The 12,746-nt window shown below is 33.1% G+C and overlaps 2 protein-coding genes across 3 annotated transcripts in view; one reads left to right on the top strand and one right to left on the bottom strand.

Annotated features, from left to right (window-relative positions):
* LOC124174956 (unconventional myosin-Va) overlaps positions 1-3,901 on the top strand; it is a 28,704-nt gene extending 24,803 nt beyond the window's left edge. For both annotated transcript variants that reach the window (XM_046554655.1, XM_046554656.1), the window contains 2 exons: positions 341-623; positions 1,438-3,901. In XM_046554655.1, the coding sequence (XP_046410611.1) occupies positions 341-623; positions 1,438-1,557 (403 nt within the window). In that variant the 3' untranslated portion in view covers positions 1,558-3,901. The remainder of the gene's footprint in view (positions 1-340; positions 624-1,437) is intronic.
* LOC124174957 (ATP-dependent DNA helicase Q5) lies at positions 3,245-12,472 on the bottom strand. The gene is made up of 14 exons (XM_046554657.1): positions 12,170-12,472; positions 10,588-10,712; positions 10,313-10,477; positions 9,591-9,767; positions 9,314-9,493; positions 9,128-9,233; positions 8,918-9,029; positions 7,995-8,219; positions 7,724-7,915; positions 7,204-7,333; positions 6,928-7,017; positions 6,226-6,411; positions 5,130-6,087; positions 3,245-4,174 (listed from the first exon to the last, which is right to left on the bottom strand). Exons 1-14 carry the CDS (start codon positions 12,267-12,269, stop codon positions 4,116-4,118), a joined length of 2,805 nt encoding a protein of 934 aa, XP_046410613.1. The 5' UTR covers positions 12,270-12,472; the 3' UTR covers positions 3,245-4,115.
* Positions 12,473-12,746: the final 274 nt, after the last annotated feature.

Genomic DNA, 12,746 nt, shown 5'->3' with positions numbered 1-12,746 from the left:
TCCTATAACTCATTACATCCGTCGAAATTATTTTTATAAAAAGTTTGAATCCCTCTGAGAAAAACAGAAAGAACTGGATCCCCATCATCCCGTTTCGGTCTTAAAACCATCACAAAATTTGTCTTAATTTTATTGAAGGTTAAATCATTATTGTTTCCGAGGTAGATGTTTCATAATTTGTTTAAACAAAAAAACATTTGTTGGGAATCATATATTTTGTTTCGTAGATTTAGAGGACTGTTACATAGGGAAAAAGACAAGCAGGAAAACATCCAAATCGTTGAGATAACAGACTACATGATTTATCATCGAATATTCCATATCCTTTTTTTGATTTTAGATATAACTTAAGCCACCTTGAGCAATGGGCCAGAGATCAGCGGCTATCACCAGCTGCTGAAGCACTCCAACCAATAATTCAAGCTGCGCAACTTCTGCAGGCCCGAAAAACTGATGAGGATGTTAACTCGATCTGTGAAATGTGTAACAAACTGACGGCCAATCAAGTGGTCAAGATTTTGAATCAATACACGCCAGCCGACGATTTCGAAACCAGAGTTCCGGTTTCGTTCATAAGAAAGGTGCAAATCAAACTTGAAGAACGCGGGGAAAAGAACGAACAGGTTTGTGGAATACTCAGTTTTTAGAATATGTCATTCATTGAATTCCCAGAATCTTCGCACCGTATTTGCAGTTTTCCATGTAATCATTTAAAAAGAGCTGGAGGAGCGTTTTATTTCAAGACGAAGACTGTACGGGCAATCGATGAATCGAAATGCCGATTCATCTTTTTTCCGGTCAATCCTACTTTTTTCAATAATCGATTAATCGGCTCTTTCAGTTGCTCCTTTTTTCGATAAAGCGACAATAGAGAAACCAATTAATCGAAATCTACGGTGAATCGATTAATCCCTCAGCCCTAGTAAAAACAAATATATTTTAAACCATCATTCTTCAGTTTTTCGGAAAAAAAATTACGTCTTACATTCCTGACTCAAGACGTATTACAATAGCTTTTTTGGTTGAGCTCTTATTTTTTAATTTTATCCTGTAATTCCTTCCTAAAATTTTCTTCGTGTTAGACATATATTTTTAGAAGAAAAAATTGTTTCATTCGAACGCGTAGTAATTTAAAAAATTTGATTCTTATTTTTATATTTGAAGCAAATTGTAATCCAAACACGCTTGGATTTCTAAAAACATTTTTGATTATAAGTCAATTGCAAATTAAACATTTCATGTCTGCGGTACTTTTTTCTTAGAATAAGATTGGTGAAAAAAGTATTAAACTTCTGACGATTGTAAACGAGGCAAATGTTGAGAAATCTAGAATTAAAACAGGATCGGGGTAGAAAAATAACGTCAGGTATTTTGTAACAGGTATGTGTAAATCGACAATCCGATAACGTAGTAAATTTATTCTTTTTTCGTTTTCAGCTTTTAAAGGATCTGAATTTCACGTATGCTGTGACCTTCCCGTTCAATCCATCGAACATCCGCCTCGAAGACATCGAGGTTCCGGAAGTATTGCATTTACCAATGCTCAAGAAGATCTAAGCCACGTAAAAAAATCAGCTACACTTATAATTATGTAATTAAATGTATAATAAGGAATTTAGTTTTAAATAGATTAATTTATTTATGGAGAAAATCAGCGTACTAATGGCCTAAAAAATTAATCATTTTAATAATTGATAATATTACGCGTACCTCCTATTATTTCGTACTTATTAAAGTAGCTTCAAATTCTTGCAAAAAAATCCAAGCAAGGCAAAAATTACTCCGAGGCCATGATAATGTATATCATTTTACGCAAAATTAACCTCTTCTCGGCCATCGTTACATATTTGGAACGGACACGTGAAAAATTCGGCCGGGAAGAGGTTAATATAATTCGTACTATACATTTAAGTAGCATATCTTTATGACAGAAAAAAAATTTGTCAGTTAAAAGCTTGTTGTCAAGTATTTTGAGCTTCGATATAGTGGTTGATTAAACTTATATATCAAATTTCATGCATTTTGACTTAGCGTGGGACGGTCACCATTTCCAATTATATTTCAACTTTAGTATATGCGTAGTACTCTCGAATGCGGATTACATTCCAAACATGGAATCCATTGAATTTCGAGCTTTTAGGCCACTTTTCAAAATCTGAAAAAAGTTACAGAAAATTTTCCGCAACATCACAAAAATTGTGAGACCTTGCAGAAACTCGCACTTTTCATCGGCTTGGAAATTGTGAAAATTCTGAAGAAAAATTTTCTAAGATTCTAGAGAAAATTGGTAAGATTTTAGAACTCTACCAAAGTGGTTTTTCCATTTCTTCAAATCTTTGTAGTTTCATAGAGCCTTCTCTAAAATCTACAACAATAAAGTGACTCACAACTATAGCAAATAATTCGGAACTTCCAAGCTAATCAAGATACAACTTTCTTCAAGGTCTTGAAATTAATGTAATTTTGGGTACGATTTTTGGTAGTTTTTCAAATTTTTAAATGTGACCCAAAAATTTGAAATTACGTTTTCTAACTTCGGGACGGCAAGTGACCTCGAGAAACAAAAAAATACGGGTGATTGTATTCGAGATTACTACGATATATTGAAGTTACAACAAAATTGAAAGCAGTGACTGTTCGACGCCAGGTGAAATTGCATAGAATTCTCCATTTATTCTGGTTCTGTAAAAAGATATAAAATTTAAGAGTATATTAAAAATCGTTGATGACATTAGATTTGAGAACAGAGTCTATTATGCAGTGTATTCAAATTACTTTATAGTCTTACTGGTTTCCTTAGTTTTTTAAGAATTAGAAATGTGTTTAGTAATTGAAAGGAAAGAAACAAGTAAGCAAAAAATGGAAGAGAAAACTAAAACAATAATTACATATATTACGTACAAACAAATAGATTATTTATTATGAAAAAATTGCCATTGTGTATGATCATGATGATGTTGATGATGATGTAAAAAGGAATCAGAGTATGTTGGTCGAGTCTAGATATCCGTGTTTTTAGCATTGAAGCTGGCGTAAACTGTATATTTTGTGATACGAGGATGATTTTTGTGGACTGAGGCCGCGATTAGGCCGATGAAAATGGTAAATAATTGAAGAGACGAATTACAAAAGGTTGTAAGTGCCTGCAACCAGAAATTAAACAAGTACGAAGAAAAACACCTTGCTCCGCTGCACAGTTATTTATTAGTTGATTATTTGGTTATTTTTTTATTTTTTATTTTTAAATGGCACTGACAGCCTTTTCTAATTCTCTTCTTCAATTACTATACACTACTTGAATAGAATAATTTAATTCAACTTAATTCAATCACAGTACGCGCGGCTTATACCACACTCCTCAACTCTCCTCTCGCGATTCCTTGCCCCACTACCTGCCAACTAATGTTTCCCTCTCTTTCTCGTGCGCGCTGTGTCCGTGGCTGTGTCCTTCTCTATCTCCACTATCAAAATAGCTACACGGGGCTTCGGTGAATGCCTACCGCAGAATGGAGGACTCGCTGTATATCACAATCAATACCCTTACACCCCTGAGTAGTGTAATATAACCCGCGTGTACTGTATACGTATGTACTATAATTTAGTGCCATTTTATATATTATTAATATTACTTTTATTAATATTACTATTGCAATAAGAGAAAAGATGGAATTACGTTTGTACGTCTACGACTTAATTTTTCGATTATTGTGTACGTAAATTATTAACTTGTGTTTGTTGATGATGATATGGATCATGATCATGATGATATCAGGCATTCCATTGTTCGCGGAGGGTTTGATACAATCCCTTGAAGTTATTAATTCCATAGTATAATTGAATGATTATTTATTTCTTTGTAAATTGAATAAACAGTGCACTGTTTCAACCAGACGAAAATGTACAATTTTGCATATTGTTTTAAATAATAATTTATTATTTTACCTACAGAAAAACAATTACATATATCACAGTACTAGGTTGAAAATAAACGGAAATTTATGTATTTCTTGATAGGAACTCGACTCGGGCAATTCATCTCTGATCAACTCACCTCTGATCAACTTTCAAAACTCGTCTATGTATATAAAATTTTGGAATACTGATAAACGCAGACGCTATTTTCGACTGAGTTTTCTTATGTACTCCAACACAATCGCATTAATCTCTCGTCGATCTGAAAAACAATAATGCGATTCAGTACACCAATGCATTTTACCCGGTAATCAGCTTTCTCAGTTCTTCTACTTCTTATGAACAAAATTAAAGCAGATCAAGAATTTCATGCGACAATAAACCTAGAGATGAGTCATTGATTCTTGAGAAAAGCTTCACTCCACAGACTGATTAAAATATTTTAAACTCAGTGTGAAATTAAGTTTAGGGTTTTCCGGAAAAATTATCATTTTCTCTAAAATCGTTAGATAAGATTAGATTTTGTTTCTTTACAATTTACAATTCTATAGATTACGCCTCGAATATTGAATTTAATTTCGCTGAGAATGTTTTCTTTTGTTTTTTCTGTCTATTGTCTAACGATTGTCTCAAATCTCTTGAATTATTCTGAAATTTTATTGAAATTCTCTGATCTCTCTGATGATTCTGAAAATACTGGCAGATTTTTCTGGAGGTATGTTATCAATCAAACAAAAATTCAGAATAAAATCAACGTCAGTTTTTCATAACAATCATGATTTTATCCGAAACACCCAAATTTTGTCTGTTCATTTTACAATTTCTCTGTTCAGATAATATTTAATTTTCCTGTGATTGTTATTTTTTTACGAGGCTGAAATTAGCAACCAGAATTAGCAGCCAAACTTTCTACTACTCGTTAGAACAAGATAGTGAAGTCCAGAAATCAAAATTTTGTGAAGCACCTTGAACCCTCATTGCATTTTTCTACTTCCCAAAGGTTAAATACGTTTGGCTGCTAGATCGGGCTGCTAGTTTCAGCTTCACATTTTTTATCTGTATTTTAATGATTTTCTGACGTTTTCTGAATTACCGTGAAATTTCACTGATATTCTCTGACCACTTCGAAAATATTCACTGCATATTTCAGTTTCTCAAGGTTTCAGAGACGAATAAATATATTTGTAATCCAATCCACTCTAATAATGTAAACTTACCATAAGTGCGATAACTTTTCAAATTCGTATGAATAATTTTCGCAATTGTTTTGAAGGTTTCTCTGTCCCGGATGAACTGATCTTTGTAATAAGGGTTCAGTGCGCTTTTGATCGATGAAAGTAGATCTTCGCAGTTTTTAGCATGACTCTCTCCTCTGCATTTATCCACTGAATGCTTATGAATCGCTGTTGATTTTCTGTGGGATTTCCGTCTTTCAGGCACATCGATGTCCGATACTTTTTCTGTCGATACCGACGTGCTTTTGCTTACTGCATTTGGCCCTGAAAACCTTGCCTTGTTTTCCAATTTTTGTACAACACTATCCTTAGATACAGAAACACTATTGGATGATGAACTGCTGTCTTTTACTTTGCCGTCAAAATTCCTGAAATTACTTTTACAGTCATGCCTATCCATTTTTTGATCATTTAACGGTTTTCTACAATCAACATCAAGCACGTCGAGCTCATCTGTTTGATTTTTGGATAAATGTACGTTTTCTTCGACTATTTCATTAGTTTCCAATTTCATTTTCTTTGAACTGTTAGACGCCAAGTCAATTATTGATATTGCATCAGATTTTCGCTTTTTGCTAACATCCTTGTCACTCGTTTCACTGGAGTGATGAGTTTTCAAATTTTTGGTAATCTCCGAAGGAGTTTTAGATTCGTTTTCGTGTTTGATTTTCGACTCATCCACTTTTGCATCACTCAATTTGATCATAAAATCAGATATACTCGGATTTTTGTTAGACTTGTTCTTGTTGTCCAGTTGTTTGGAATTATTGTAAAGGTCTTTTGCAAGTACAAAGCCATTGGAGGAACGCAAAGCTTCTTGTTTGCCTAGTTTTGGTTTATTCGATACTTGGTAGGCTAAAATGTTAGTTGCATTTGGCTCATAGTGTTCCAAATTAGCGTCAAGTACCTGTGCACGGTTTGACGTTGTCAATGAACAAACCTAAATTCACAAACGAAGAAAGAGACCGATAAGTAGTGTTTCGTGACTTTGAAGTCAGTACGATGAAATAATAAAACTTTACTCCAGTCTGATAATTTGCAAGTGAAATAAAAGCGTTAAACTTTACAGAACACTTACCAATTTTGCAATGTTAACTTTGTAGACATTGACGGCGGTCGTGCGGCAAAAAATTGAATATTCAAGATTTTTCGCCAAGGAATTAATATCGTTTTCGCTGAGCGAAATCAACGCTTGGTGATTTTTAAAAAGTTTCCAATTTTTCATCAATTCTTCTGTCAATAACTTGTAAAAATGTTCCCGCAACTGCAAGAAGCATATGTGTGATCTTTTGAAACTTGTTTCCACAATTTTACTCTTCTCAAAAAATTAAGGGAAACTTGTAGTGGTAAAAATTAATTTCAAAAACTTGCAGAAATTTCTACAAATACAATATCATTTTTTAACCGTTACTAATTTTTTCTGGTAAATACTTCATAAATTGGAAGCATGTTTAGAAACTTGTAGATGTATCTAAATTTGTATGCAGAAAATCAGTTTCAAGAGATTTGTGGAAAGACTTATTGAAAATCTGTGACAGTTTTTCATAATTTTACCTTCATTGGAAACATTCTTTTACAAATAAATAGAGATTTTTTCAGCAGTATTTCTGAAAAATTGATTTCAACTTTTTTCTAAAAATATCTAATTTTTCTCAGAAGTACAAATGTTTTTCAGATTTGGGATACGAAATGAATTTCTAAGAGAATATAACTTTTTCCTTGAAATTGGCATTTCTGAAAATTTTTTCTCCAGAGTTGTTTTAATGGTTTAAAAGCTTACCTCAATTGTTAAGCCCTTCACTTTAACAGCAGTCGCATCAGCGGATTGGACATTTGATTTTAACAAAGTCAAAGTGCTCTGTTTTTTCGCCTTTATGAGATCAAAATTCATTATTCATAATTACTCACAAATAAGCATTGATATTAGAAGAATTTTACTTGAAGTATTTTCAAGAAAAAATTTGAAGTGTAAGTATTATCTTCAAGTAAAATTTTCTCATAATCACAACCACTACAAAGGTAATTTAACCCATTAACAGGATCATTATAGCTTTACCGTAACAGATTTTTGTTTCCCTCTACGCAAGGCAAATTGTTGCTGAATCAATTCTCTAGCTTCACGTTTCTCTTGCGCCGTGATTGCTTCGCTGGATGTTCCATCACCATCGGAATCAGTATCTGCCTGGCTGTAGAAAATATTATCACTTCATAATTATCGCGGATTTCTTTGCAAACTGTGCTTATCAAGATATTTCGAAAAAAGCAAAACTCCTAATACTTTTTGGGAAAACAGAGATTATATTTCGATAGCAGTATGTTCATAATCGTAAAATATCTCTTGCTACATTTTATCTATACAATCTCTTCTCCCCTTTTAATTCATCTTTATATTATATTTATTATTAAAACCACGATCTTAGAAAGCTGAAAATGGTATTGAAAGACTCTCTCAATGTTTAAATACTCGCTTCATTGAATTCTTGCTTAGAAACTCGCACTGGCTATTTGCTCTAATGCTTGACAATAAAGTATTATGAAATAATATAATTTAGTAAAATCAACAATGCGCCACTTACAAGGTGTCGTACTTAGCAAGACCGAAACCATCGTTGGCCTGATTTGTCATTGGCTTTCGAACATTGGAACTGCAGTTTACGAACTGATCAATACGTTGCTCCACTATCTTTCGATTTTCACAGCAATCACATTGGCTTACACAAGCTGGTGGCTTGTCACCAAAATGTTTTGAAAACACAGCATGACGACATCTTAAAAATAAGTTTACCGTCACAACTCTCATTGCGTTGATTGCAATAAAAAATGTATTCAAGTAGAGAGAGTTCTTACTTTGCCTCCGTGCAGTAAGAAACCATTTTTTCAAAGCTCTTCCACTTAGAAACTGCTAATTGAGTATTTTCGTCCTTGGCATTACGTAGGATGAAGCTGATCACACCATTTTCAACTTTACTGAAATAAACCCGACAGAACGCCGGTTTTCCGTCTCTTCCCGCCCTTCCGGACTCCTGATAATAGCTGCCAACTGTTTGAGGAACCGTCCAATGCACAACGAACCTGTTAGTTGCAATTTTATACCACTTAAAAAGTTAGTAGACATAATGTCTCATGCATAAATGGGCCGTGCCATGTAGAACAATCTCCAAAAATGTCATTTGCACCAATAATAGTGAAGTTTAACAAAACAACATCTCTAGTATGTAATAGAACTGAATATAAGGAAATTCGAATAACACATAACTAACATATCACCATTTTGATAAAAACTTTTATAATTAAAACATTCAAAATTATTAAACGTTGCTATTTTTTAACAGATTTTAATGCTTTTGGGATCATTGTGCAGAGTGGCCAGATCCCCAAAAATTGTCTGGAAAACATTCAAGAAATCATGCATTATAGTATAGTTACAACATATGAACCCAAAAACATTAAAATCTGAACAAAAACATCAAAGTTTTATCATTTGGAACATTCTAATTATAAAATCTTTCCTCAAATTGTTAATATCTTAGGTTGCAATGATTGAATTTCCTCAGATTCATTTCTATTACATGGAAATGATGTAGTTTCACTCATGTTCACCATAATGAGCTCAAGTAACACTGCTGAAGATTTTCTTAACGCCTGTTTGTTTTTCGTTACTTTTGATTGAGTCATTACGGCCCATTCATCCTTAAAGCTACTTGTAGGGCTGTATTTGGATAGTAACTTTTCGATCTCTTGAAAATCGTTGTGTAATTCAAAAATTCAACCTGACAGATCCCTTGTCGACTCCCATTCCAAAACTGCAAGTTGCTGCGATAACTGGCACTTCTCCAACAGTCCACCTATTCTGAGTTGCATTACGGACTTTAGTTGTTAATCCTGGAAATTTATATCGCCATAAAATCACAGTTTTTCACAAGGTTAGAAGAGAGCACAACCAACTTGCATTTGATCGGATATATTTTACTAGTCAGTACCTGCATGATAAGCCAAAGTTGTGATGCCCATTGAACTTAATTTCTCAGCCAAAAGTTCAGTGTCATCTTTCTTACGGCAATAAATTATGCCGCAGTTTCTCTTTTCCTGAAATAATTAATATCAGCATGTTCAAAGAAAATCGATTTACTTTGTCCGTGATAATAAAATTCGAAACTCTGGCATACTTTTGGAACAGACTCATTCAACGGCCCTAATGCATCTATTATGAAGTTTTTCAAATGCACATATGGATTAGCCAAGGGCTCAATGAACCAGACGTCGTAATAAAGATTTTGGCGAAATACCGGAAGTGTAAAATTGAGTGGATCCTTCATTTTTAACGTTCTAAATATGTCTTCAACAACCTGGAATAATTTATAATAACAATGGAATTTAATGTACGTCAAGTTTCATACTTTTTTAATCTTGAGTACAAGAAGTAAATCACTTGCACATCGTTACCTCTTTGTCAGCCGTTGCTGTTAGAGCTATCATGGGAATATTGGAACATATTTCTCTGTATCGTCCCAATTGCCTATAAGCGGGTCGAAAATCGTGACCCCACTGACTCAAGCAGTGAGCTTCGTCGATCACGATGTATGAAATTACTTTAGAGTTTTGTAATTCCATTACCACATTCTGTAAGAAGATTCTATTACAAACGAAACAAAAAGAAAAATACAAGTAGAATGGATATTTTTTATGCAATATATTTTAGCCCAAGAATTTGTATAACATGATGAAGATGATATTGATGAACAAAATATAAATCAATGTTTGATATAAAACAGTTTTTAATAAAAATCGTTCTTCAAGTTCGTTTAAAAACTTTTTCAAAGTTTAAAGCCAATATTCTACATATACATGGAACTTGAACGATTATAAAAAAAATTACCATTTTCGAACATTAAAATAAATTTAAATATGCAATGTATTTGGCAATCACAAACAAAGAAAACGAAAAAGTCGCATAAATCTCATATGTTTTCCAATTTAATTTTAGAAAACGAGCAATTTGCTGTAAAAAAATTGAGGTAATAATACATTCCATTTCGATGCACCAAAGATTATGAAGATTTGATTTTCAAGAAGATGAATAAGCTTAACGATGAAAAATGTAATCACAATGCAGTAGAACTCTTCTCAAATTATATCCGTTGCAATTGAAATACAAATAAAAGTACCTCAAATGTGCGTGTAGCACCCATTTCCGGTGTGATGTACAACATCTTGATTTTAGGTTTTTTTGACTGCAAATCTTTCAATATTGCAGCTTTTTCTTCCAGAGGCGTCTTGGAATTGAGACATTTAGCATTGATTTTCAAAGACTGTAAAATGTCGACTTGATTCTGTATTGCAAGAAAAAAAATAAAAATCATGAATGAAGCATTTGATCAGTATGTAGGAGTATTTGAAATATCTGTGATGTTGCAAAGTTAGAGGTGATAATAATATTCACCTTTATCAAAGCTATCAATGGAGAAAAGATTAGTGCAACTTTATTCTCCTGGAGGACTGCTGGCAGTTGAAAGCACAATGACTTTCCTGACCCTGTCGGCATACAGATGTACACATCTTTCTTCCCTAAAATAAAAACAGTTTAGATTTCTGTTTGTTGACGCGATTGAAGATTTACGATTTGCATGAAATCAACAATTCCATGATAAAACGCAACAAACGAGAATAGAAAAAAAACGAAGCGTGACGACCACAAGGGATACAGGATAAATTTCCGAATTTTTATCTTTCAGTTTATTTAGTTACCGTAGAGATCTTCAAAGATCAGCTGAAATTTTTTTTCAGCAATATTTATTCCCGTAATGGATATAGACTTTGAAACGATATAACAGATGTTCATCAACAATGAAATTTGTGCGTTATAATCAAGCTGTAATGTAAGATTTTTTAGCTTCTAAAATGAGCCCAAAACATTTGAATCGTATAAAAAACATTTGCAGAGGTGTATCATTTTGAATTTTCTAATTATAAAAGGTTTCCTGAAATTTATTTATTGATTTCTGAAGTTGGTTAATGTGAGTTGCCTCAGATTCATTTGTCATACTGTAGGGGTATCATTTCATTCATGTTTACTAACATTGCTAGAGATTTTTTGAATGGTTATATCTTTTTTCCAAACTTTCGATTAAAATGGTAGGACCGATTCAAACTCAAAATATCATGTGTAGCACGGCTGCAATTATCGATTAAAAATATTACGAATATCATCACATTACAGATCAAGAATCATGTGATTTTCTCTATGGATTTTAGAGTAAGAAGCGATTGACAATAACGAAATGCCCAAAAATTTAGCAAATAACCATGAAATTTATCAACCAAGATATGAAATTCGTTTCATGATTATGAACTTAAACTTTTTTCACGATTGTTAATCACACGATTTTTGTACAATTGTTGGAGATGAAAATTTATCAAAATTTTTTCAAACTTCCAGGTTTTAAGTTTCCTTATTGAAAATTAATTATTTTTAAAAATTTAAATGGAAAACTCTAAAACTGAATACATAGGAAATAAAATTATAATTCAATGAAATTCATTTGTTGCAAACATCCATAAGTCACAGAATTTTCCAGTTTGTTCAACTTCAACGTTATCATAATTCTTGGTTTCACAATAATCCGTAAATTTTTAGTTTTTGTTTAATCACAGACATTATTCGCAAATCTTGTCTTGACAAAGACAAATGAAGCATCAATCGCTGTGAATATTGACACGCCAGTTACATTGGCCATCAAATTTCATGGTTTCAAGAAAAAGTCCTCGAAACATTCTTTGTGCACGCATTTTCATTGAAAACTGATGTCTGGTTTGACATATTATCCAAGTGATGTTTCAATTCAACCCATAGTGTCAATAAGATCAAATTTATGACATTGTTGGCCAAATTAACGTGAATTAATAGACATGAGGTGGTAAAAGTGCAACAGAAAAAATTTTCAAACTCAAGTGACAATAATGTAAACATTGTATAGAAATTTTCACCGACGTTGAAAACGTATTTGGATGATCATAATACGTACTTTGGTAAACAGCAAGAGTTGCACGTTTTTGGGTGTCACTTTTAAAATCGTCGTGACCGAATAATTTCTTAAGGCTATTTTTCAACAAAATTCCAGACATATCGATAACGTTAAAAATGTTTGATTTAGATTACATTAATAAGTATATAAGGCGCGAAATCGCGGTAGTGCTACATGGAGCATGGATTAGTACCATGGAATAAAAAATGTAAGTGATGCCATAAATGTACGATTTTCTGGCTAAATTATTGTCACGTGGTATTGGTTTACTTCCTGTCGCTCTAGGACATGGTCTTACATACAGTTACATATAGGCTGGAAACTCTAGTGGTGGGGGCTGAACGCCTAAGAAATATTCATCGCTAGAGGCGGGGCGGTAGAGTAAGGTTGTTGGGAAGGAGATAGATACAGGTCTATCATCTCTGTCTGACCGTATTATCGATTCAAATGAATTGGAACAAAATTTTATGAAAATTTAGAGGTTGCGTCTTACGACCGTGCTCTAGGATGTGCTTCATACAGCTCTTCATAGGTAACTCTAGGGTATGTCATAGACTTATAGAGAGAGACTGTGACT

The sequence above is a fragment of the Neodiprion fabricii genome, chromosome 2 (genome assembly GCF_021155785.1).
Source record: "Neodiprion fabricii isolate iyNeoFabr1 chromosome 2, iyNeoFabr1.1, whole genome shotgun sequence".
NCBI classification, from domain to species: Eukaryota; Metazoa; Arthropoda; class Insecta; order Hymenoptera; family Diprionidae; genus Neodiprion; species Neodiprion fabricii.
Note: the sequence above shows the minus strand (reverse complement) of the source record. Positions and strands in the feature narration are given on the sequence as shown.